Here is a 27,436-nt window from a genome sequence, read left to right on the forward strand (position 1 = left end):
CATCCGGCAGCAACAGGAAATATCAATTATTATGTGGATTATACTGTCATTAATAGATAATTATTTTAGGGGTTGATACATTTTTTGTTATTGCAAATCAAGTCTGACATTTTTAAGTGGAAATCAGACCTGGGATAACAATAGTTTTAATTTATGATCTTTGGGAAGTAACTATTTTTCCGGGGGAACAAATAGTTACTTTGGAGGTGACTACAACTATTGGAATACAGATCTCAGAAAGTGAATACTTTTCAAAACTATTGGATTGGTTACCTAAACTATTGGAAGGGCTGTATCTGGAACTGCATGTTGATGATAGCAATATAATTAATAGCATACACAACCTCCTATACTATTCCAATATATTTGACAGCCATATTGGATCTACACAATACATTTCTATTTTAACATTTTGTAAATGTCCATGCTCCTGAATATCCATTGCCCCAGGTTGACATAATCAAGTCAAACCAGTTAACCAATTATAATTTGTCCAGATAAGTATAAATAAGTTGTGATGCTCAACTACTGTATGACTCTTTCAACATGCTACTGAACAGGTTGAAAGCTGCAATATATTTGATGAAACCTGAAAATACTGCAGAGTAATTCAAAACCATTTGCAAACATTGCAAACAGCAAGTTGGATGCTTAGCAAATCCAACTTGCTTTGTCCATCTGAAGGTATATGTTCTTGTTTCAAACACACACTATACCATCTTTAAAGGGATAGTTTACTTAGAACAGAAACTAACATGATTTTCCACCTACCTTGGCTGTAGTTGATTCAAGAAGGCAGTTTGGGATATTTAGTTACCTTTCCAAACTTAATAGCCATATTTTCTTACTGTTTGGATTCTCAGAAGCACTTAACATTTAAAATGCTCTTGTGCCTCTGTAATAAAAGCGTAATTACTTTTGGAGCAACATTTAGCATTACATGTTGTTATATAATACATTGGTAATTGCATCGCAATAAATTTCGTTTTTTGTATCTACTGTACATGAGGAATAATGACTATTCTTTATTCCACTTATGTAATAACTCCATTATTATGCAATTATAAAATTATTTCCAAAGTCCTATGTAACAACAATGTTGTTATTGTAATAATCAAAGTTACTACACATGTATAATAACTTGATGTCAAGTGTAGCGTATTACCTTATGTCTCACTCATGAGAATATATTTCTTAGTCATTTTGAAGTTGCAAAAGTGGTCTACTATAATGTTGAGGTGATTCCATGTCCCTCATGTATTTAACCCCATTAGTCGACTGGTCGGTTGTTTAGTTGATAGAGATTTATTTTGTGAAGCTGTTGCAAAAAAAAAAAAAAAATCATGGCATAGGAGACATCTGTCTGACTCGCGCCTGACTCAGTGGACTAATCCATTGCAGAGGCAGTGGGGATGGCACAGTCCATCACTCTAAGACAGGAATCCTTCCAGATTTGCTTTGGCACGCCAAGCAATTTGATAAAATGTTGAAAATAATTGCATTGATTTTCCATAAAAAGCTACTGCTTTGGACCTCCTACTGTTTGTGAGAGTATTCCTTAGGCCTACAGTATGTGAAGATAATGTGTCTTGGGTATAGTTTTAAATGTTGAGTGTTGCTAAGATGCTCAAGTGTTCTCTCCCGCCAATTTGTGCGCATTCATTGTTTCATAACTTCATTGTGTGAATTGTTTGCCCTTTGATAGACACTAACTATCAATTCCCCATTACATATATACATATACATATACACATATACATACATATAAATGACTTAAATATACACTCCCGGTCAAAAGTTTTAGAACACCTACTCATTCAAGGTTGTTTGTTTAAATAAAAAACTATTTTCTACATTGTGAATAATAGTGAAGACATCAAAACTATGAAATAACACATATGGAGTCATGTAGTAACCAAAAAAGTATTAAACATATGAAAATATATTTTATATTTGAGATTCTTCAAATAGCCACCCTTTGCCTTGATGACAGCTTTGCACTCTCTTGGCATTCTCTCAACCAGCTTCAAGAGGTAGTCACCTGGAATGCATTTCAATTAACAGGTGTGCCTTCTTAAAAGCTAATTTGTGGAATTTATTTCCTTCTTAATGCGTTTGAGCCAATCAGTTGTGTTGTGACAAGGTAGGGGGGTATACAGAAAATAGCCCTATTTGGTGAAAGACCAAGTCCATATTATGGGAAGAACAGCTCAAATAAGCAAAGAGAAACGACAGTCCATCATTACTTTAAGACATGAAGGTCCTTCATAGGAGCATTATTAAATCTCCAAGCTGTTTCCCTAAACCATTGTTATCAACGTTGCACTTGAAAACGCTCGTAATCTAACGCCTGCCTCAGACCACTCATAGAAGAGCTAAGTGCATCGTGAGATGCTTTTTTGACCTCCCTCGTCACTTTATACACAGAAGATCTCTGCTAAACATAGAATCTGATGGTTTATTCCATAGAAATAGAATCAGGGGCGGACTGTGGCAAGAATTCATCCTTGGCCTTTTAGCCCACATAACTGCCTGTGCCTCCAACTTACACCCCCCCACCCTGCACCATCCCCACCACCACCACCCTGGCTGGCCGCCAACCTCCAACCCATCCCCACACATAGACACTACATCCTGACCCTACTGTGATGTATATAATGTGTAATATGGGGATGAAAACTCAAAATGGAATGCATTTCAACTCTATATCTGACATGGTGCAGGTGTCTTTTTTTGGGAGGGGGCAATAACCATGTGTGTGAGGTGTATACTTTTGTTTCAAAGTAGATTTGTTTAAGACTACCAAGAATCACTCTGTGTGACCTTGATTTAGCCCACTGCAGTAAAAGGTTACTTAATTAACCAGCTCGTGTTTAAAACAATTACAATATGTAAAAACACACTGGAGATACAACTCACCACAATAACTGTGCCTGTCTTATCTGTCTTATCTGTCTCAGCATCTTCTCTGATGTCACTCTGTGCTTCTTTTGTTCTCTTTATGGCTGTCTGCCTGTCTGCTTAAAGGTGCAATATTCAGAAATTGCTCTGCCATTTTCTGGTTGCTAAAATTCTAATAGTTCGCCTGATTTCAGTTTATTTGACAAAACAAGCAGTCATTGTGTAGAGAATCATTGTACCATCTAAACCATTGTGAAATATATTGTATTTTCAGTAGCTTGAAGCTGGTGTACAAAACCGAAAGTAAAAGACGCAAAAACAAAATTTAAGAGTGAGAAGTATAGAAAGTGTGCACATAGAACATATCTACTGCTTCTTAGACTTACTTTCAATGAGAATGACAGTGACAGATCTATAATTCACATTTCGATGTGAATTTGGTCAGGTCCCACAAAAAGTTACGTATTATTGTCACAATCGTCATAAAGATCGGACCAAGGTGCAGCGTGGTATGCGTACATTCTTCTTCATTTAAAGAAAGAACACTGAACAAACTAACAAAACAACAAAACGAACGAAAACGTGACGCTATATGAATAGTGCAGACAGGCAACTAAACATAGAATAACATCCCACAAACACCAAAGGGAAATGGCTACCTAAATATGATCCCCAATCAGAGACAACGATAAACAGCTGCCTCTGATTGGGAACCATATCAGGCCACCATAAACATACAAATCACCTAGACCTACAAAACCCCTAGACAATACAAAACCCCTAGACAATACAAAAAACTAGCGTACCCATCCTAGTCACACCCTGACCTAACCAACATATAAAGAAAACAGATATCTCAGGTCAGGGCTTGACAATTATAGCTTTAAGCCCTATACGTTATAAAAGCCAAGCTAACAATTTAAGCTATATTGCAAATTAGGGCCTGTCATGTGTTCCCATGAATCAACACCTACCCTAAAGTGTTAATTACTATTACTGGGCTCCAGACTAATATTTTCCCAAGGTGTCACTAGTGCCACTAACTTTTAGAGTTGGTGGCACCAACCCAAATCATGAGTAATCATCTTATAAAGTAATTCATAGTGCTTTATTAAGAAGTGTAATTCATAGACTACTGAGGTACTCAAGAAAAAAGTTGTTTCATCTAACACATCCGAGCAGGAATGCATGACTCAAGATGTTTTTTGCAACCTTATTCAGTGATGGTCATGCATTTTGAGTTCACAATAGGACTATGGTTGCTTTATTTTACTGTCAAAATAGGACTCCAGAATTTAAAATGTTTTATGAGCATTTACTAGGCTAATTAGAAATAAACTAACCACTGCTAGTAGCCATGTATTCATCCAACAGTAAATGTAATGTCATACAATAAAAATATTAAAGTTTAGGCCTATAGGCCTATGCCTCACAATGGCTGGTTGAGAAGAAAAAATTGTAGAAGAAAAAAAAAGATATACCTACAGAAAGCTCAAGTTGAAACTTGTATTAGTCTCATGTAAAGGATACACATGGTATACACTGTCCAACGAAATGCTTACGTGCAGGTTCCTTCTCGGCAATGCAACATAAGAAATAAGATAAACATAAAGTAAATAGCTCAGTAAAATGTTTAACATTTTAGCATAAGTATTTTTTATATATTTTTTATTTAACCTTTATTTAACCAGGTAAAACCCATTGAGGTTAAAAACCTCTTTTGCGAGGGCGACCTGGCATGAAGGCAAAACAGGGAAATAGCAGCGTGTCCATAAAATATTACAGAAAAAATACAAAATACACACAAAAGACAATGTGTCACAAGTTACAGATACAATTGAAGATTAGAAACAACTGCAGTTATCACAAACAGTGTTGTCGATCAGAGTCTTAAAAACAGGCAAGGACACTAACTCCACTAACTTTTGAAGCATGTTCCAGGATGAAGGGGCATTATGGGAAAAATATTGTTTCCCCTTCTCAGCTCTAGCCTTAGGAACAGACAAGGACAGCAGCGATTGTGAACAAAGACTTTATTGAGTGTCTGATCTGGTCAGTAAAGAACAGAGATACAAAGGGAGTTGTCCCATCAATGCTTTGTACACGAAAAGTGTTCCAGTGCTTTAGCCTCCTAGTGGAGAGAGAGGTCCATTGCACCATAGTATACAGATTACAGTGATGGGTGAGTGATCTAGCATTTGTAATAAATCTTAAAACACCATGATACACTGTGTCCTGAGTTAAGGTACTTGCTGAGGCCTGCATATAGACAATATCACCATAATCCAGCACTGATTAAAAAAAAGTGCTTTGAACAAGATCCTTTCTGACTAACATTGAAAAGTAAGATTTGTTAAAAATCACTGTGTTTTTATTGACTTATCGAAGGCCTTCGACACTGTTGACATGCCCTGCTGTTGTATAGACTAAAAAGGTTGATTTAAGTGTTGATGCATTGGATTGGTTTCAAAACGACCTTTGACAGAACAGTGTGTCCGATCCTTTTTACACTGTATATAAATGATATAGGGAAGACTGTTGACTCTGCAAATCTCCAACTTGTTTTTCTGAGACCTCTATCTTAATATAAATAAAATAGTTTTCTTTTAATTGAAACTCTATATAAAGTATATTCAACTACCTTGAGTATTTGAAAAGTTGGTATTTTGAAATACACAACAAAATACAACTATTTTCCACCCAGGTCTGGTGGAAATTACAATATTTAGAAGCCTTCTTAAACCTTGAATATACTATAAGTTAGCATTTCCTGCTGGGCAGGAAAATGTTCATCAACAAAAGAGTGATGAAATTAAGATCCTACATCTGTAAGTTACGCTTGATTGAACATGCAAGGCACAATATTACCAATGGAATAGTTCCAAAATTGTGAATCCGTTCAATCTGGCACTCCAGGCATGCTCAATCAGATGCTTAGTATTTAGAAACAAAACCAATACTAGGATATTTTTTAAACCAGGTCTCTCTCACTCCTGACATACAGTATGATCTTACAGAAGTTCCAAATCATCAAGGATAGTACGCAAATGGCAGACTGTTACACAGTCCATTGTGGTTCTCCTTTGTGCAAGCAAGCAGGACACTCCATGTGTTGTCCGATACATTCAGCTGAGACATTGAAGCCAATCAAAGGAAAATATTTCCTCAGTTTAAACACAGGCCCATTGAATTCCAGGAAATGCATTCTAGGAATCAAAGGAAATAACAACATCCTGTTTGTGTGTTAGTGTTTGCCCTTGGAATGTTGTCACATTCTTAGCTGCACAATAAACAGGTGAACTGCAAAGCAAGTGAAGGGAAGTGCAAAGTAAGAGTGAGGAATTCACTGAATGACACCATCCACTCGACAACTAGTCTCGGAGAAGAACAAGTTTGGGACACTATGCCTATTAAAAGGCAAGACAATGCTCAATGACTCATCGTCAAGCACAGTTATCCTAACCATAGCATTGACTCCTAACGACTAACAGTGCATCATGTCAGTCTGACCATTGATGCCGTGACACTGTCCAAAGCATCTTGGTTGCCGCAGCAGTTGCTGCAATTTGGCGTGCAATCTGATACAGATCAATTGACGGAAAGAGAGAGAGACTGAGCAAAGAGAGAGGCAGAAAGAGAGAGAGAGCTGAGCAGAAGAGTGAAGATCAATGGAGCCAGACTTCCTCTATGATTCAATTTAACTCTCTGTATAATTCACAAAGCAAGGCAACACACTGACTATCCCCTACTGCTGCCTTCCTTTCTGTCCTTCTTTCCATCCTTCTGCCCATTACCGAATGCTCAGTGATAACATCTCCCACACAGAGTAGTATTGATAATAGTAGTGTATGTGAATTCGGAATGGACGTTACATACTCTGGTTAAAATAGACAGATCCCTGATTCTGCGACACTTTACTTAAAGCCTACTGGTTAAAATGAATTGTAAGACTTGTATAAACCCCTTATATTGTCGTCCCCCCCCCCCGATTCATCTACACAGGCGCATCAATTATTTATAGAGGCCATTGTTATTTGTGCTGTTCATCAGACTCAGATCGAAGCCACTGTAATATGGGGCATATATGAGCCCCTCCGCCCCTGGTCCGGTCCCTGTGCTGTGCTGCCATGATAAACTGTGCCTGCTTAATGGGCATATTAATGGGCATACTGGGTTTCCACTTTCCACACACATCCTGGGCGAAGCTATTGTACCCTGGTGAGTAGATACAGGCTGTGCTATACAAGCCTGGCAAATTGCAATAACACATATGTTGACTTGCACTCAATAGGTTGTGAAAAGTGGATACATAATTTAACTATTCAGTTTTGTTATTGTTTTATGTATCCAGGAAATGGTGCACTTTGCACAAATGTTTAGGTATATCAAGCACCTTTTTGGGGACAATCTGGGATTCAAACAACAAAACGGTTGAGCTAAATTCATGAGTCATTTATAAGTTATATTCTTCAAGAATCAATCGCTATGTATCATTGATTCAAAAGTCCAAAAATGGATGTACCAATCACAGATTGCCCCTTTAATGCTGTAAATTAAATATACAGTTGAAGTTGGAAGTTTACATACACCATAGCCAAATACATTTAAACTCAGTTTTTCACAATTCCTGACATTTAATCGTAGTAAAAATGCCCTGTCTTAGGTCAGTTAGGATCACCACTTTATTTTAAGAATGAAATGTGGAGAGAATGATTTATTTCAGCTTTCATTTCTTTCATCACATTCTCAGTGGGTCAGAAGTTTACATACACTCAATTAGTATTTGGTAGCATTTGCCTTTAAATTGTTTAACTTGGGTCAAACATTTTGGGTAGCCTTCCACAAGCTTCCCACAATAAGTTGGGTGAATGTTGGCCCATTCCTCCTGACAGAGCTGGTATAACTGAGTCAGGTTTGTAGGCTTCCTTGCGCTCACACGCTTTTTCAGTTCTGCCCACAAATTTTCTATAGGATTGAGGTCAGAGCTTTGTGATGGCCACTCCAATACCTTGACTTTGTTGTCGTTAAGCCATTTTGCCACAAAGTATGCTTGGGGTCATTATTCATTTGGAAGACCCATTTTGCGACCAAGCTTTACCTTCCTGACTGATGTCTTGAGATGTTGCTTCAATATATCCACATAATTTTCCTTCCTCATAATGCCATCTATTTTATGAAGTGCACCAGTCCCACCTGCAGCAAAGCACCCCCACAACATGATGCTGCCACCCCCGTGCTTCACGGTTGGGATGGTGTTCTTCGGCTTGCAAGCCTCCCCCTTTTTCCTCCTAACATAATGATGGCCATTATCGCCAAACAGTTCTATTTTTGTTTTATCAGACCAGAGGACATTTTTCCAAAAAGTATGATCTTTGTCCTCATGTGCAGTTGGAAACCGTAGTCTGTTTTTTTTATGGCGGTTTTGGAGATGTGGCTTCTTCCTTGCTGAGCGGCCTTTCAGGTTATGTCGATATTGGACTCATTATTGTCAGAGGATGGGTGTAGCTGGTGCATGGAAGTCAGGCGCAGAGATAAGTGGACAAAGCACTTTACTCAGGCAATTATTAAAACAGGACGCAACCGTGTCACAAAAAAACAAATGCCCAAAGAACAAGTGAGGCGGCACAAGGTACACACAACCAAGTACAAAGTACCGGCTGCCACAAAGCACGGGTACCAAACAAAACCCGGCGTACACCAGCCGGAAGCGTACCAACCTGACAATAATGAATTTCACACACAGACATGGGGGGAACAAAGGGTTATATATACGACAAGTAATGAGGGAATGTAAACCAGGTGTGTGGGAAAACAAGACAAAACAAATGGAAAATGAAAGGTGGATCGGCGATGGCTAGAAGACCGGTGACGTCGACCGCCGAACGCCGAACGCCGCCCGAACAAGGAGAGGAACTGACTTTGGCGGAAGTCATGACAGATATAGATACTTTTGTACCTGTTTCCTCCAGCATCTTCACAGGGTGCTTTGCTGTTGTTCTGGGATTGATTTGCACTTTTCGCAACAAAATACGATCATCTCTAGGAGACAGAACGCGTCTCCTTCCTGAGCAGTATGACGGCTGCATGGTCCCATGGTGTTTATACTTGCATACTATTGTTTGTACAGATGAACGTGGTACCTTCAGGCGTTTGGAAATTGCTCCCAAGTATGAGCCAGACTTGTGGAGGTCGACAATTTATTTTCTGAGGTCTTGGCTGATTTCTTTTGATTTTCCCATGATGTCAAGCAAAGAGGCACTGAGTTTGAAGGTAGGCCTTGAAATACATCCACAGGTACACCTCCTATTGACTTAAATGATGTCAATTAGCCTATCAGAAGCTTCTAAAGTCATTACATCATTTTCTGGAATTTTCCAAGCTTTTTAAAGGCACAGTCAACTTAGTGTTTGTAAACTTCTGACCCACTGGAATTGTGATACAGTGAATTATAAGTGAAATAATCTGTCTGTAAACAATTGTTGGAAAAATTACTTGTGTCATGCACAAAGTAGATGTCCTAACCGACTTGCCAAAACTATAGTTTGTTAACAAGAAGTTTGTGGAGTGGTTGAAAAACGAGTTTTAATGACTCCAAGCTAAGTGTATGTAAACTTCTGACTTCAATTGTAGTTAATGTCCTCATGGTCTCCGGTCCGTGTACTAGAATCAAGCCAAACATTTTGATAAAATTACTTTCAGGTCTCTATTCAATCCGCATTGCGAATGTTCAGCTTTACAGCGTGACTGAAATTTAAAGGTAATGTTCCCACTTTAGCGGAGACTGCATTAACGGTAAACACTGAATATGTCGGCTCAATCTGAAATTACCTTCACATTTCTATTGCGGAATCCGTAACACTTCAGGGTAACAGATTGAATCCTTAACTCAGCATTTTTCATGTTTTTATATTATTTTCATGAGACATGGCAGACCTATTGAGACTGCCGAAGAATTGTGACACAGACAGTGTATTAAGAACAGAGAGAGAGACATTCTCGAATTCCTTAACGGTGACATAAGGTCATTTTATCTCGTTCTATTATGTTCTATGCTTCCTGTTTATTTCACAGGGTCTTCCCGCTCTACCTGATACTCCCTTTGTGTTGTGTTCTCTACCAACTTTCACCTTGACAGGGCTTGTGTGCACGCGCATGCATGTGTGTGTGTGTGTGTGTGTGTGTGTGTGTGTGTGTGTGTGTGTGTGTGTGTGTGTGTGTGTGTGTGTGTGTGTGTGTGTGTGTGAGTGAGTGAGTGAGTGAGTGAGTGAGTGAGTGAGTGAGTGAGGATGAAGTGAAATGGTACATTTCAAGTAGTGTGTGGTTCACGCATGCAACACCGGTAGCGCCGTACCCCCCACACACACTATTGACCGGTTTCTATTGATGGAAGTCAATACAGGCGACTAAAAGCCTTTCCGTCAGTGGGGGCAGGGCCTTAACCAGGGCTTGAGTTTTAGTGAAGTCCAGAAGCCCCCCCCCCCCATTATTTGGCGAACAGCAAAAACAAGCAAACTGAGGTTCATTCACCTCAGTTCGAGCTACAAACACATAGCCTATTAACTATACACTGAGTGTATAACACATTATGAACACCTGCTCTTTCCATGACATAGACATCTGGGTAAATCCAGATGAACGCTATGATCCCTTATTGATGTCACTTGTTAAATCAACTTCAATCAGTCTAGATGAAGGGGAGGAGACAGGTTAAAGAAGGTTTTTCAGCCTTGAGACAATTGAGACATGGATTGCATATGTGATTTTTTTTTAGGGGGGTTGCAACTCAATATTAGAAAATATTTTGTACACTCAGTATCTAATTGTAATGTTATACAAATGATTCACATCAGCAACAAAATGAACTGTATTGTTTGCATTTTGGTTGCATTTTAATGTAGGCCTATAAGGAAGATGGGGCATGTTGAGATGTTCATATTGAAACATATCTTATTTTTTAAAGTTCCTAACTTGTCTGATTAGATGAGAACAGATTTTCTTTGTGGACCCCACATAGGGCCCCAACCCCAAGTTTGGGAGCCACTGTCCTAACCTCTCTTTTGCTGTCTCCTCTTCTTTCTCCTGCATGCATTGCAGCTTGTCAGCATCGTCTCTTGTTGCCTACGTGAGCCGACTGCGAGCTGGGGTAGTTCATTTCACGTCTCAGGCCCTCGGCCTGTGCCGCGAGAGAGCAGAGTTAGCCGTTTGAGAGAGTTGTAAATGTGCTGCTAAAAAGGCAAATCCGGGAGAATGTTTATGATTCCACTCGTTCGCAAAGAGGCAGGTACGATTAGAACTGTCCGATCAAGAATATAGCCTAAGCGTTCTGAGCTTTGATCAACACTGGGGGGCAATATTTAGATGTAAAACATTTTTTTTATAATAAAAACATTTTAACCTCATTTTCATTATCTTCATCATAATACCAATGTCTACCATACTGTATGTGAAAACAATATAAAGTTAAAAGGTTATATCAGATGACATCAAAAGTTAAAACATTTTAAAAACAGTGATTTTCAAAAACTATTAGATTTGCAGTGACATGGGGAGCAACTAGAAACTCATTACAGGATTTGAAAATCACTGTTTTTCTAATTTTTTATCTTACCCTGTGATGTCACAGAGAAGCCTTTTTTAGGACCTTATCTTTTTAACCACATACACGCTGTTTTCACATACCTAAACACTGGTTTGGTGCTGGAGTTAACGAATAGGAGGTTGAAAAGTGGCGGAATTCTCTTTAAGGTTGTATGAGTGTGGTAAAGGTTGTAAGAGTGCGGTAATTTGTGTTTGAGTGCGGTAAAGAGTGTGCAAGTCTCTGGTGTCGCTGTGAATGCTATTGAATGCTAGAATGCCATGAAGGCCTACCTTTAACTTGACAAAAGCCAGACATTCTATTGATTGAACCAACTGCTGTGAAAAGACTACCGGGGAATAGAATCATATTCAATAGACTTCCTGAAATGGGACAAAAGGGACGAGTGTGTTCTGGCCATATAAGGGGGACACAAGAGGGAAGGAGAGGAGTCATCCTAGTAATTCATTAATCATCACACAAATCATTTGACTCAGGAACCAACTACTAACTGGTTCGATTACTCATTTGCTCTGTTGGTGGTCGATAAAGCCTATGCCCCAGTGCCTAATTAATTGAACATTTTGTACTACATGAAGAGATTTATTACACTATTTGGACTTTATGGTGACACTCATCAAATATTAAATTGCTGTTTCATAGGAGTAGTAGTGTCGCTAAATTACCTGAAGTTTTATAGACTGACTGATTTTCTTTATCTCTCTCACACACACGGACACACACACGCTAAATCCAATTAGGTCTCATTGGAATATTGAGTATTTTGGATAAATGTAATGGTTTCACTTAAATGAATAATACATACAGTCAAGATGTCATCGTCTGCTTAATAGGCAAGACCTGTTAAACATGGACATGACATCAGCTCATTAATGACAACAAAGGAGGGGCACTTAGGGTGCATTCGTAAATTCACTCTGGCGATCTATTCCAATTTCAGAGCACAGAATAACTGATGAATTTATGAACGCTCAACACCCGTTGAATATGGCAGGTGTCAGTAAACATTGGCAAAGAAGTGTATTTAAATTGTTGCCAGCAGCACAGTTAGTCACCAGCGCTCTGGATAACATAAACAGCCTAACCAGCAAAATGGTCAGAGGTGTCCTATCATTTATGTCTAGAAGTAGCTTTTATCATTTAACTAGGAACAAATTCATATTTACAATGACAGCCTAGGAACAGTGGGTTAATTGCCTTGTTCAGAGGCAGAACAACAATTTTTAATTTTGTCAGCTCAGGGATTTGATTTAGCAACCTTTTGGTTACTGGCTCAACACTCTAACCACTAGGCTACCTGCCAATCAAATGGTTGACTGCCGTTGTGAGGTCAGAACGCTCAGGACGCTCGGATCAACCCAAGTCCTTGGCCAGAGCGTCCAGTGTGCGCTCTGAACACTTCGAGAGCGAAATGCTCAGAATTTACAACGACAATCTCACAACGCTCTGAATTTACGAGAGCTGAGCTCTCTCTGACACTCCAGAATGAATTTACAAACGCACCCTTAGTTATTGGGTGGCAGGTAGCCTAGTGGTTAGAGCGTTGGGCCAGTAACCGAAACGTTGCTAGATCGAATCTCCGAGCTGACAAGGTAAAAATCTGTTGTTCTGCCCCTGAACAAGGCAGTTAACCCACTGTTCCCCGGTAGGCTGTCATCGTAAATAAGAATTTGTTCTTAACTGACTTGCCTAAAAGTGATTAGTCCCTTTAAATCCAGCCTTCAAATGCTTCTTTTGATATCTGATACCACAGGTTTTCTAGAGACAATCATTGGGGAAACTGGGAATGGCATATGGAATACATAGCCTTCCTGCAGTGCCAGATGGACAGTTTTGGGACTTTTCTATTGGTTCCATTGCAAGAGGTAAATTCAATCAAAGTATTTATAATGTTTTCAAATAGTATTTGAACCCATGTATGTGTAGAATCACAGTCAAAATAACCTGTGTTTTTACTTGGAGCAACTTGAAGAGACCCTGGAAGCAGACAAACCTGTCGGAAGACTCATATTGATTATCCAATCAATAAATCATGTGCTCGATGCGATCTAAAAGCCAGGCCATTTCCTCTCTAACAAGGTTGAATGGATTAACAGACAGAGGCTATTATTGTCACCTAATTATATTTAGGAGGTTGTTAATGTGTGGGGAGGCCTACCATCAGGTGGCATTCAGAACAATAATAATATAGGCTACAGTTATTTCTTTAAAGGTACAATTATTGCAATAAAGCAGAGGCGGGGATGGATAAATTAAACCAATATCACATTCATAGACACAGCTAGTCTATATGGACACAAGGGATGACAGTCAATGTAAAGACAATAATACTTACATTGTTTTTACTGATGACCACACAAATGGGCCTATAAACAATGGAGTAGGTTAAGTAAGCCTTATATTTTGGGTTATAATAGGATAAGAGACAGTTGTGATAAGCTCATGAGGCATTTATAAGTTATATTCTTCAAGTTTCAATGGGTGTCATCATGACCATTGAACAGATTCCCAGATCCCAGATTGCACCTTTAAATATATTAAATGGCATAATAGATGGGGAGCTGACAATGTCACGAAAACGATGTGCGCGCTTCCATGGGGCAGAAGTCAGCGTGTTGTTGTGATTCTGGATGACCAGATTGCTAGCAAGAAATAATGACAAGAAACTGCTATGTGGGGAATCGTAGGCTAAATGACTCGTTTCAGCTCGTTTCATCTTGTTTTTGATACCATGTCTTGTTTGGAGGTGTTTTGACTGATTTCATGTCAATGCTGATATGGCTAGAATTCGCTAGCTTGAGAACCAACAACAATGTAACAATGTATTTGAGAGGCAATAAGTGCTCATTGAGCAAATGTATTTATGTTTTAGCACGTAAATATTGGTGGGGCAACCCCCCCCCCAAATGTTTTTTAGATGCATCCCAGCAAAGCCAGTACACAACACTAAACATTAATTGTATTTTTTTCTCCCCAATTTTGTGGAATCCAATTGGTAGTTACAGTCTTGTCTCATCGCTGCAACTCCAGTACGGACTCGGGAGAGGCGAAGGTCGAGTGATGTGCGTCCTCCGAAACACAACCCAACCAAGCCGCACTGCGTCTTGACACAATGCTCACTTTACCGTACACCTGGCTACCGTGTCAGCATGCACTGCGCCCGGCCCACTACAGGAGTCGCTAGTGCGCAATGGGACAAGGTCATCCCTGGCCAAACCCTTCCCTAACCCGAACGACACTGGGCCACTTGTGCTCCGCCCCATGGGTCTCGCGGTCACGAACCCAGAATCTCTAGTGGCACAGCTAGCACTGCGATGCAGTGCCTTAGACCACTGCGCCACTCGGGAGGCCCTAAACAAAACATGAATTGCACTATAACGGCAACAAGCGGTGCCCACAAACATTTAGAGCCTACATAAAGCTATCCCAACAGCAGAGCTTTCATTCCAGCACCATGGAGTGAATCCTTACCACCGCTACACCTGGCTATCAGCGGAGCCATGTCTGGCAGCGAAACAGTTCATTCAGCCTCGTTTACTGCCTTTTTTAAAAACATAGCTGATATGGCTGACCATATCTCCCTGGCATATTACATCATTTATTTAGCAGCATATAAGACATTTTTTGACTTTTGGACCTTGTTGTGTGCGGCGGTCCTTCGTTGGCAAATTTTGTCATCAAAGAAAAATATTTACAATTCCGAGTTGGATGACCATTCAAAACGTATTTTCCCAGTCTGACTTCCCAGTTGCAATGCTTGCAGTTAGCCACAGTCACCGATTCCTTCCAAACAACTCATTGTTGAATTTGCGATTTCCAACTTATTGTGTGATGTTTATGTCCAATGACCGATGAGCACCGATACGTTTTATTTATATTTTCTCTTTGTTGACAAAGATTAAAAAGGATTTGCCAGTAGACTTGATTCACGATGATGATTGCTAGCTAAGATTGTGAAAGTAAGACGTGGACATGTTCAGTCCAATCAGAGCTACTGTACATATAACGTGATTTGACTTCATTTCTGTGGCCAATGACCTTGAGCCTTCTTGGATGTCTAGCCTTACTTAAGGACAGAAGCTAGGCGATTGCGCAATGTCCCCATGAGTGACAGAATACTGAGCCAATCACAGAGCAATGCTGCTATTTTCTGCTGGCCTGCCCTACCACCACAGAAAGCACTGGCTGAAACACCTGCATTTTGGAGCTCCGTTACTCAAGAAAACAAAAAAGAGACCATGGTTGTATGTGGTTTTATTAACTCAATTATATATATATATTTTTTTTTACATTTTTTGAAAACTGACCCGTATTAATGCCAAAATAACATGCAATTTTATTTATTTATATATATATATATATTATTTTTTTGCTCTGCCCTACCTGCCCTGAATGACGGGTCGCCACTGTGCACACAGGCTCTGTTTGCTGAAATAAATAGGCTAGATGAATAAAATTCTAGGCAAAATTATATCCCAAAAATATATAATCAGAGGTGTCCGGTATGAAATATACTGTAGGTCTATCATTATAGTTTTAATAAAACAATAGGCCTAGTCTTTTGGTTGTGAGACCTTGCGCTTTGCGCTGTAGCCATTACATGCCTGCGAGGCTACTGAGGAAAGGATGCAGCATTCTCACTCACACATCCATCCCCAACAAATGAGGAAACGATCAAATCCCAAGAGGATTTGTCTATAAAGAGCGCGGAACTAGTCTACACACTGGAGATGGGTTCTGGACAGAGGACCGAACGCTCGTTCCTCGTCTCAAATGGAGAGATTATAATATAATTTGGAAACATTTATGTTGACTCTCTAAAACGATTTTGAAAGGTAAGACAGTCTCTAGACAAACGTAATCAACAGTTAAATAATTTAGAAGATTAGGGGGGGGGGGCTACTCGCTATTGAATGTTCTTTAAAAATATATTAAATTAGGTTTTAATTAGGCTACTGTTTTGTGTCTATATCTCTTTTCAGAAAAAAATACTTTGGTATGTACGGATGCATATTTAAACATTGTAGAACTGTATAGTAAGTGTACTTTTATATAATTGGTTGGATATCATTCTGTGGGGCACTCTCAAACGTCATGAATTGTCTTGCCTCTGAAATTACACTGACTTTGTCCAGTCCTCCTACATGCCTGGACATGTTTTAGTGAGAAGGCAAGCAGTCTATAACAATACCAATAGTAGGTTTATTTGAGGGTCTGCTCTTCTTATAAACTGTTTATAAACCAGGATTAAAGATGGCTGTTGGTAAATTATTATACAATTTGCGCATATATTTCTAACATTAAAACACATTTGTACATTATAAATAGGACCTGTACAGCAGGCTTTATATAATTAAGTGGTTAATAAATTATATAATAATGTGTATAAGTAGTTTATAAAGATAATTCATTTATTTCTGTTGTCATTTGTCATAAACCAGTGATATGGGCTTTTTACTGGAACTCTCCTTGTCAGAGGTCAGCCTACTATAAAGGAAGTCGATAAAAACACCATTCACTAACGGGTTTCTCCATTAGGCTACAGCACCAGTTTGTCATGACTCACCAGTGATTATGGTAATGAACGCTTTAGTGTTGTTTTTTGGGAACTGTATTTTCATATAGATAGGGATGACATAGGACTTGTGAAGAGCAGATTTAACCTCTACGGGATGGTTGAGCTAACGTGCGCAAAGTGATTAGCGTGATGTTGTAAGTAACAAGAATGTTTCCCTGGACATAGACATGTCTTATATGGGCAGAAAGCTTAAATTCTTGTTAATCTAACTGCACTTTCCAATTTACAGTATTACAGTGAAAAAATACCATGCTATTGTTTGAGGAGAGTGCACAACAACAAAAAACGTATATTTTTATTTAACTAGGCAAGTCAGTTAAGAACAAATTCTTATTTACAATGATGCCTAGGAACAGTGGGTTAACTGCCTTGTTCAGGGGCAGAACGACAGATTTTTTTACCTTGGGGATTCGATCTAGCAACCTTTTGGTTACTAGCCCAACACTAACCACTAGGCTACCAGCCACCCCAGTTATCATGCCAACTGGTTTGATACATTCACCTCTGATGGTAAATAATGTACTTACTACATTCAGTAATCTTGCTCTGATTTGTCATCCTGGGGGTCCCATAGATAAAATGTAGCATAGTTTTGTTTGATAAAAATCTTTCTTTATATTCAAATGTTGTAACTGAGTTCTGGGTTCTACCTGCGTGTCTGCCCCCCCCCCCCCCCCCCATCTAGATGTGTAAAGGTTAGTGTCTTTTCTGTAGGGAAGCACATTTTCCATCATTTATGACATTCCTGGGAGTGTGTAAACTTAAATGTTTTATTACCATATATATTGTGTATGTTCTCTATAGTTATGTACTTGAAAATGTACCAACATTTTGAACAGTAATGCAATGGTTCATTGGATCAGTCTAAAACTTTGCACATACACAGCTGTCATCTAGTGGCCAAAATCTAAATTGCGCTTAGACTCCGAAGTGATATAATGGCCTTGCTCTTGTATTTCAAAGATTATGACTTTTAGATTTCTTTGAAAAAGCATGTTTTTTTCTTTGTATTATCTTTCACCAGATCTAATGTGTTATATTCTCCTACATTAATTTCACATTTCCACAAACTTGAAAGTGTTTCCTTTCAAATGGTATCTTGAATATGCATATCCTTGCTTCAGGTCATGAGCTACAGGCAGTGAGATTTGGGTATGTCATTTTAGGCGAAAATTGAAAAAAAGGGTCCGATACAAGGTTTTAACAACCTCTGCATCATTAGGACAGTTCTTTGTGAGAAGGTGCTAACAATGGAAGTTGTTAACCCATGTTCACAGTTAGCCATTGCTATGTAAATGAAAGCTGAAAAGTACCAGTGGCCTGGGCTTGGTCCCAAGTTAGAGCAGGTCATCCGGAGCCATCGCCCAGTGAGACACAGGTTCTGGACCTGTGTAGATGGAAACAGAAAAGTCTGAGCTTTTTGGGTAAAACACTGGGCTAAGTTCTCAATGGAAATACACCATTACAGTATTAGCCCACTGGGCAAAAACTGGTTGAATCAACTTTGTTTCCATGTCATTTAAACAAAAAAGTTATATGTGATGATGTTGAATCAACATGGAAAACTGATTGGATTTTCAAAAAGTCATCAACATAAGGGAATTTAGTCTTCTTTTAACCCAACTTTTAACCTAAATCCAATGAAAAGGTGACATATTTAGTTGATTTCGTGTTGAATTCACGTTTGTTGACAACTCAATCAAAATTAAATCAAAACTAGATGATTAAATTACATCTGTGCCCAGTGGGAGCCTAGTATTAGCCTATTAGTATTAGCCTACCTGTGTGGAATCTGAGCTTTGCCTCTCTAAACTAACATGATATGCCATCTACTCGTACTATTTGAAATTTTATTTCAAAGCTTTTGTTGATAACAATCCCATTGATTTATCTGTGATCGTTACTTAATCCAAATATTTACTTGTTTATCTCTGTCCATTGATGTAGCACAGAGCTGTATGAAGAGGAGGGAGGACCATGTCTGAGAAGAAATCCTGGAGTTCAGACACCCGTCCCAAATGTGGCATCCGCAGCTGGAGTGCAGACAGCTACGTGTGGAGCAGCAAGAAACGCTCCCGGAGTTCCCGGAACAACCCCGGCCTTTGGGGTCCGGAGGGGGAGGGGCCGATGGATGAGCAGGGGTTGCGTTCCACCTCGTGTCCATGGCAACGGCGAGAGAGGAAGTGTAGCTGCACCGTCTTGGGGGAAATCGACACGGACGTCCCCTGTCGAAAAGCCCTTTCTCGACGCTCCCTCCGGCAGAAGTTCCAGGATGCGGTGGGTCAGTGTTTCCCTATCCGCAACAGCCACCGTCACCACCACGGCCACCCAACAGGGGCCTCCAGGGGGGCTTTCTCCGTGCTCCTCTGGTCCAAGCGCAAGATCCACGTCTCGGAGCTCATGCAAGACAAGTGTCCCTTCTCACCCAAGTCGGAGCTGGCCCACTGCTGGCACCTCATCAAGAAGCACGCCATCCACCCCAGCACCATTGTGGGCCTAGAGAGTGCCCAAGCTGCTCAGGCTTCCCAGGCTGCCAGCAAAGAACAATTCCCTTCCACGTCCTCGTCTCCGCCTTCGACGCCTCTTTCCTGCGAGGGCATCTGCTCAAGTAGGCCCCTGAGCCTTGAGGACTGGGAGCCGTCCTGTCCACAAGGTGGAGCAGCCCATGGTGACAGCCATACCGACTACATCCTTGTCCCGGACCTCCTCCAGATCAACAACAGCCCGTGTTACTGGGGCGTGCTTGACCGCTTCGAAGCCGAGGAGCTCCTGGAGGGCCAGCCAGAGGGCACCTTCCTCCTGCGCGACTCGGCCCAGGACGAATTCCTCTTCTCAGTCAGCTTCCGCCGCTACAGCCGCTCCCTCCATGCACGCATTGAGCAGAACGGCAAGCGCTTCAGCTTCGACGGACGCGACCCGTGCATGTACCGGGACCCAAGTGTCACGGGCCTGCTCCGGCACTACAGCGACCCGGCCACATGCCTTTTCTTCGAGCCCCTCCTTGCTCTCCCCCTGCCCCGGACTTTCCCCTTCACCCTGCAGCACCTGTGCCGCGCCGTGATCTGTAGCTGCACTACGTACCAGGGCATTGAGATCCTTCCACTGCCCTATCAGCTCAGGTACTATCTTAGACAGTACCACTACAAGTGCAATGGGGCTTGTGCAGTATAGAACAATTATAATTGCTGACTATCATTATTGTCCCAAGGGTTACTACTCTTCCATATTGACAATGATTTATCAGTTTTCAGAGACTTGTGAAGATCCTGACTGCAATGGGTGCTTTGTAGACTTTTTTATTTCCTTGTGGAAAAGTTTAATCGGACACACAAGAGACTTGAATGGGTGGGGGAGAGTGAGATGATTTGAATGAATGTCACAGTGAATGATTGCATTATTACAGAAGCTATGAGGAAGTGCGCATCTTGTTTAAAAGCGATCTCATCTGGACAAATGTAACGTCTCAATACAATAATCATTGCCTCCCCTATTGCCTTCTTACAGTAACTAAATGAGCGATAACACTCAGAAACACTTTTAGTATGTACAATTACACATTTAATGCAATATGTGAGGACAGTTTAAAAGTGGTTACATGGCCCTCCAACACATAGTCCTTGTTTTTATACAGAACTTTTGGGGATTTTCATTCTCTTAACTAGAGGATGCAGAGGGCTGCAGTCTTATCTGAGGCCACAAGATGGCAATATAAATGCACTATTCACACTAATGGTATGTTTACAGATGCATTACAAGTGGGTTTGTCTTGGTTGCCACAACATTTAATGTTTTTTTTTCAGTCCCAGAAAAGTACATACAGTGCCTTCAGAAAGTATTCATACCCCTTGACTTTTTCTGCATTTTGTTGTGTTACAAAGTGGGATTAAAATGGATTTAATTCTAATTTATTTGTCAATGATCTACCTGAAATAATCTGTAATGTCAAAGTGGAAGAGAAATTATATATATTACCGTTCAAAAGTTTGGGGTCACTTAGAAATGTCCTTGTTTTTGAAAGAAAAGCCATTTTTTTTGTCCATTAAAATAACATCAAATTGATCAGAAATACAGTGTAGACACTTAATGTTGTAAATGACTATTGTAGCTGGAAACAGCTGATTTATAATGGAATATCTACATAGGCGTACAGAGGCCCATCATCAGCAACCATCACTCCTGTGTTCCAATGGTACATTGTGTTAGCTAATCCAAGTTTATCATTTTAAAAGGCTAATAGATCATTAGAAAACGCTTTTGCAATTATGTTAGCACAGCTGAAAACTGTTGTTCTGATTAAAGAAGCAATAAAACTGGCCTTCTTTAGACTAGTTGAATATCTGGAGCATCAGCATTTGTGGGTTCGATTACAAGCTCAAAATGGCTAGAAACAAAGAACTTTCTTTTGAAACTCGTCAGTCTAATCTTGTTCTGAGAAATGCAACTAATTTCATGTATGTTTTCATGGAAAACAAGGACATTTCTAAGTGACGTCAAACTTTTGAACGGTTGTGTATATATATTTATATTAATGGACAATAAAACACTATATCTTGATTAGGTAAGTATTCACCCTCTGAGCCAATATATGTTAGAATCACCTTTGGCAGCGATTACAGCTGTGTCTTTCTGGGTAAGTCTCTAAGAGCTTTGAACACCTTGATTGTACAATATTTGCCAATTAACCTTTAAAACATTCGTCAAGCTCTGTCAAGTAGGTTGTTGATCATTGCTAGATGGACATTTTCAAGTCTTGCCATAGATTTCCAAGCCAATTTAGGTCAAAACTGTAATTAGGCTACTCAGAAGCAACTCCAGTGTATAGCCTTGTGTTTTAGGTTATTGTCCTGCTGAAAGTTGAATTTGTCTCCCAGTGTCTGTTGGAAAGCAGACTGAACCAGGATTTATTCTAGCCACTACACAACACAACACTAAACAAAACAATAAATTTTTTTATTTACATTTTTTCCCCCCAATTTCGTGGTATCCAATTGGTAGTGACAGTCTTGTCTCATCGCTTCAACTCCTGCACGGACTCGGGAGAGGCGAAGGCCGAGAGCCGTGCGTCCTACGAAACACAACCCAACCAAGCCGCACTGCTTCTTGACAACAATGCCCACTTAACCCGGAAGCCAGCCGCACCAATGGGTCGGAGGAAACTCTGTATACCTGGCGACCGTGTCAGCGTGCACTGCGCCCGGGCCACCACAAGAGTCGCTAGTGCACGATGGGACAATGACATCCCTGCAGGCCAAACCCTCCCCTAACCTGGACGACGCTGGGCCAATTGTGCGCCGCCCCATGTGTCTCCTGGTTGCGGCTGGCTGCGACAGAGCCTGGACTCAAACCCAGAATCTCTAGTGGCACAGCTAGCACTGTGATGCAGTGCCTTAGACCACTGCGCCACTCGGGAGGCCCTTAAATGTATTTTTATCCTAAAAAACTCTGCTAGTCCTTGCCGATGACAAGCATGCCCTTAACATGATGCAGCCACCACCATTCTTGAAATATGAAGAGTGGTATGCAGTGATGTTTTGTGTTAGATTTGCTCCAAACGTAATGCTTTGTATTCTTGACAAAAAGTGTATTTCTTTGCCGAATGTTTTGCTGTTTTACTTTAGTGCCTTATTGTAAACAGGATGCATGTTTTGCATGTTTATTTTTATTCTGTACAGGCTTCCTACTTTTCACGCTGTCATTTATGTTAGTATTGTGGAGTAACTTTAATGTTGTTGATCCATCCTCAGTTATCTCCTACCACAGCCATTCAACTCTGTAACTGTTTTAAAGTCACCATTGGCCTCATGGTGAAATCCCTGAGGGGTTGACTTTCTCTCCAGCAACTGAGTTAGAAAGGACACCTGTATCTTTGGATGGTGTATTGATACACCATCCAATGTGTAATTAATAACTTCACCATGCTCAAAGGGATATTCAATGTCTACTTTTTAAACAGGATCGCTGCCCCCCCCAATGGGACGGTTAAGCTAACGTAGGCTAATGTGATTACCATGAGGTTGTACATAACATGAAAAATTCCTAGGACATAGACATATCTGAAATGGGCAGAAATCTTAAATTCTTGTTAATCTAACTGCACTGTCCAATTTACAGTAGCAATTACAGTGAAAGAATATCATGCTATTGTTTGAGGAGAGTGCACAATTATGAACTTGAAAATGTATTAATAAACCATTAAGGCACATTTGGGCAGTCTTGATACAATATTTTGTACATATATGCAATGGTTCATTGGATCAGTCTAAAACTTTGCACATACACTCCTGCTATCTAGTGGCCAAAATCTAAATTGTGCTCGGGCTGGAATACTACATTATGGCCTTTCTCTTGCATTTCAAAGATGATGCTCCAAAAAAAGCATGTTTTTTCTTTGTATTATCTTTTACCATATCTAATGTGTTATATTCTCCTACATTCATTTCACATTTCCACAAACTTCAAAGTGTTTCCTTTCAAATGGTATCAAGAATATGCATATCCTTGCTTCAGGTCCTGAGCTACGGGCAGTTAGATTTGGGTATGTCATTTTAGGCAAAAAAGAAAAGAAAAAAGTGGCAGATCCATTTACCAATAGGTGCCCTTCTTTGCGAGGCATTGGAAAACCTCCCTGGTCTTTGTGGTTGAATCTGTGTGTGAAATTCGCTACTCGACTGAGGGACTGTACAGCTAATTTCATGTGTAGGGTACAGAGATAATGTCCAATAATGTTTGTACCATGTTTTGTGCTGCTATCATGTTGTGTTGCTACCATGTTGTTGTCATGTTGTGTTGCTACCATGCTGTGTTGTCATGTGTTGCTGCCTTGCTATGTTGTTGTCTTAGGTCTCTCTTTATGTAGTGTTGTGTTGTCTCTCTTGTCATGATGTGTGTTTTGTCCTATATTTATATGTAATTATTTTATTTAACATTTTTAATCCCAGCCCCCGTCCCCGCAGAAGGTCTTTTGCCTTTTGGTAGGCTGTCATTGTAAATAAGAATTTGTCCTTAACTGACTTGCCTAGTTAAACAAAGGTTTAAAAGAATATATAATAATTAGGTACTCATTAAAAAATCATGTTAAACACTATTATTGCACAAAGAATCCATGCAACTTATGTGACTTTTTACTCCCAAACTTATTTAAGCTTACCATAACAAAAGGGTTGAATACTTATTGACTCAAGACATTTGAGCTTTTTATTTAAAAAAAACATAATTCCACTTCGACATTATGGGGTATTGTGTGTAGATCAGTGGCACAAAATCTCAAGATAACCCATTTCAAATTCAGGCTGTAACACAAAAAAATGTGGAAAAAGTCAAGGGGTGTGAATACTTTCTGAAAGGCACTGTAAAATGGATACTGTTTCATGTTAGCACTTTCTAGAGAGGCCAGATACCTCATTATTCTGATATATTGAATTATGGTCTTCTTAATATTCCTCAAAATGCTCAAATTCTCAACCACCCAAACAACCTTTAATAACATTCATTCCAATTTCTCTACATGGATACTATAGGCTACTTCCAAATACAACCAATAAATGCTCCATTGTCATAGCTCTTTTCTGTGACATTATTTTCCATGCAGAACAGATGGTCAAGAAATATATAATATCTTATTTTCGACTGACTATCTTTGTTTTCTAATCCAGAACCTGTTATCGCACCAACAAAGCAAACATCCTTGCTCTAGTAGAAAAGCACTGTTCACATTACACTTAACCATGCCCTTACCGCTGCTCTGTAAAATAACTTAATAGTATGGTAATATTTGCCTTTCAAATGTGGGAAAACAATTCAAAGTGCTCTCTGCAAAGAGCACCTTTGAATGTTATTGCTTTCCAAAGAGTGGGAGAGATAAGAAATAGAAGGCACTTTCTTCCTCTCTATGCAAGACTAATTCAGATTTTGAAGTCATTTGTTCATTTACAAGTCATTTATTTGACACACTCTTAATTATTGCCATTTTTACATTTACATTTTACATTTAAGTCATTTAGCAGACGCTCTTATCCAGAGCGACTTACAAATTGGTGCATTCACCTTATGATATCCAGTGGAACAACCACTTTACAATAGTGCATCTAACTCTTTTAAGGGGGGGGGGGGTTAGAAGGATTACTTTATCCTATCCTAGGTATTCCTTAAAGAGGTGGGGTTTCAGGTGTCTCCGGAAGGTGGTGATTGACTCCGCTGACCTGGCGTCGTGAGGGAGTTTGTTCCACCATTGGGGTGCCAGAGCAGCGAACAGTTTTGACTGGGCTGAGCGGGAACTGTACTTCCTCAGAGGTAGGGAGGCGAGCAGGCCAGAGGTGGATGAACGCAGTGCCCTTGTTTGGGTGTAGGGCCTGATCAGAGCCTGAAGGTACGGAGGTGCCGTTCCCCTCACAGCTCCGTAGGCAAGCACCATGGTCTTGTAGCGGATGCGAGCTTCAACTGGAAGCCAGTGGAGAGAGCGGAGGAGCGGGGTGACGTGAGAGAACTTGGGAAAGTTGAACACCAGACGGGCTGCGGCGTTCTGGATGAGTTGTAGGGGTTTAATGGCACAGGCAGGGAGCCCAGCCAACAGCGAGTTGCAGTAATCCAGACGGGAGATGACAAGTGCCTGGATTAGGACCTGCGCCGCTTCCTGCGTGAGGCAGGGTCGTACTCTGCGAATGTTGTAGAGCATGAACCTACAGGAACGGGTCACCGCCTTGATGTTTGGCGTTGACAACCATTTGGCGTTTAGATTGATCCTCACCACCTTCTTAAAATGCATTGGAGAAGAAAGTGCGAGGGGAGGGACCCAATATGGTTGAAAAAGAGGTAAGGAGATAGGATGCGAGAAATCATGGAAAGACACATTGAAATTCAGTCAAGGCAAGCGTCCCTACTCTCCTCCCTTATCCATAAGCACAATTCCCATCATGGATTTAACAATGGTGGAAGCTCCCCCTGGCAATAATAACACCAATCCATGCTTTTAAACCTGAGAATTTTCCTTCCTCTTCAGCATCTGAGTTAGGAAGAACGCCTGTATATTTGTAGTGACTGGGTGTATTGGTACACCATCTAAAGTGTAATTATACCATGCTCAAAGGGATATTCAGTGTCTACTTTTTAAAATGTTTTAACCATCTACCAATAGAAAATCATGGAAAAACATTTAAATTCAGTCATGGGCAGCGTCCCTATTCTCCGCCCTTTTCCATAAGCACAATTCCCATTATGGATTTAACAATGGCAAAAGCTCCCCCCGGCAATGATAACACCAATCTATTGCTTTTAAACCTGTGACGGGAAGTGTGCAAGTGCACACTTTGGGTGAAGTGTGGAGAATCGTGACGCAGACAATGTGTCTAGATGATGAGGAAAATAAATACGGTTCCTCAATGGACAGAGGCAGGAGCCATACTTTTATTGATCTGCCCATACCACAGAAATTAAATATGAATGTGTCTCAGATTATCCAGTTATCATTGCAGTCAGACCCCATCCAGAGCTTAACATTGTAACACTGTATAAGGTATCTTATTATATACAGAATTCATTAAATCACAGACGATTCTGTGATGGGATTGTATGTCTTTGGTTTAGGCTCATTTGCAGTAATCAGTCAACATGGGCACACACACAAGCAAGCACACACGTTGCACAGGTTACACACCCACAGACACCCACACACATACTCACACACACACAAGCACACACACCCAGGCTTTATTGGAGACTATTGGATTTCATTGCAGTAATATTTAGACACAGCTGTCTGCAGCAGCCTATTTCCTGTTGTGCTTATGAAATTACTCCAGCGAGACACCTCTCAGCCAATAGAAAGTATACCAAGATCAGATCATCTGGGCCACATGGGTTTGGAAAGAGAGGACAGGTACTCACCAGTGGAGGCTGCTGAGGGGAGGATGGCTCATACTAATGTCTGGAACTGCGCCAATTGAATGGCATCAAACCATGGGGTTGATGTATTTGATACCATTCCCCCTATTCCGCTCCAGCCATTATCACGAGCCAGTCCTCCCCAATTAAGGTGCTGTGGTCCTGTGGTACTCACATATTGTTGTTTGATACACATTTTATTTCGTTGCCCAGTCTCTTGTGTATACAATACTTTTTTGTATCATTTTAACTCTTAACAATGATGTGAATAAACATACAACTCTTTGAAAATGAATGCAAGGAGCTTAGCCTATACTGGAAGTTAGATTGAGAGGTTGAATTCGTTTTGAGCAGAATGAAATTATGGATGATTTGATTGAAATTCATTTATAATTTATATTTGAAAACATACAGAGCTGCATATCTACTGTATAGCTAGCTACCGCCTGCCTACTTGACAAAGTTAGGTAGATGGATTTTTGCTG

General features: G+C 40.3%; 1 protein-coding gene across 1 annotated transcript; it reads left to right on the forward strand.

The window, feature by feature from the left end:
• The first annotated feature begins 15,889 nt into the window (after positions 1–15,889).
• On the forward strand, positions 15,890–24,159 carry socs4 (suppressor of cytokine signaling 4). Its single transcript, XM_071365097.1, has 2 exons — positions 15,890–16,332; positions 19,023–24,159. Exon 2 carries the CDS (start codon positions 19,053–19,055, stop codon positions 20,244–20,246), a length of 1,194 nt encoding a protein of 397 aa, XP_071221198.1. The 5' UTR covers positions 15,890–16,332; positions 19,023–19,052; the 3' UTR covers positions 20,247–24,159.
• Positions 24,160–27,436: the final 3,277 nt, after the last annotated feature.

Source organism: Salvelinus alpinus, chromosome 25, assembly GCF_045679555.1.
Source record: "Salvelinus alpinus chromosome 25, SLU_Salpinus.1, whole genome shotgun sequence".
NCBI classification, from domain to species: Eukaryota; Metazoa; Chordata; class Actinopteri; order Salmoniformes; family Salmonidae; genus Salvelinus; species Salvelinus alpinus.

Coding starts and splice junctions, on each gene's coding strand:
- socs4 (XM_071365097.1), top strand. CDS start 19,053: ATGTCTGAGAAGAAATCCTGGAGTTCAGACACCCGTCCCAAATGTGGC.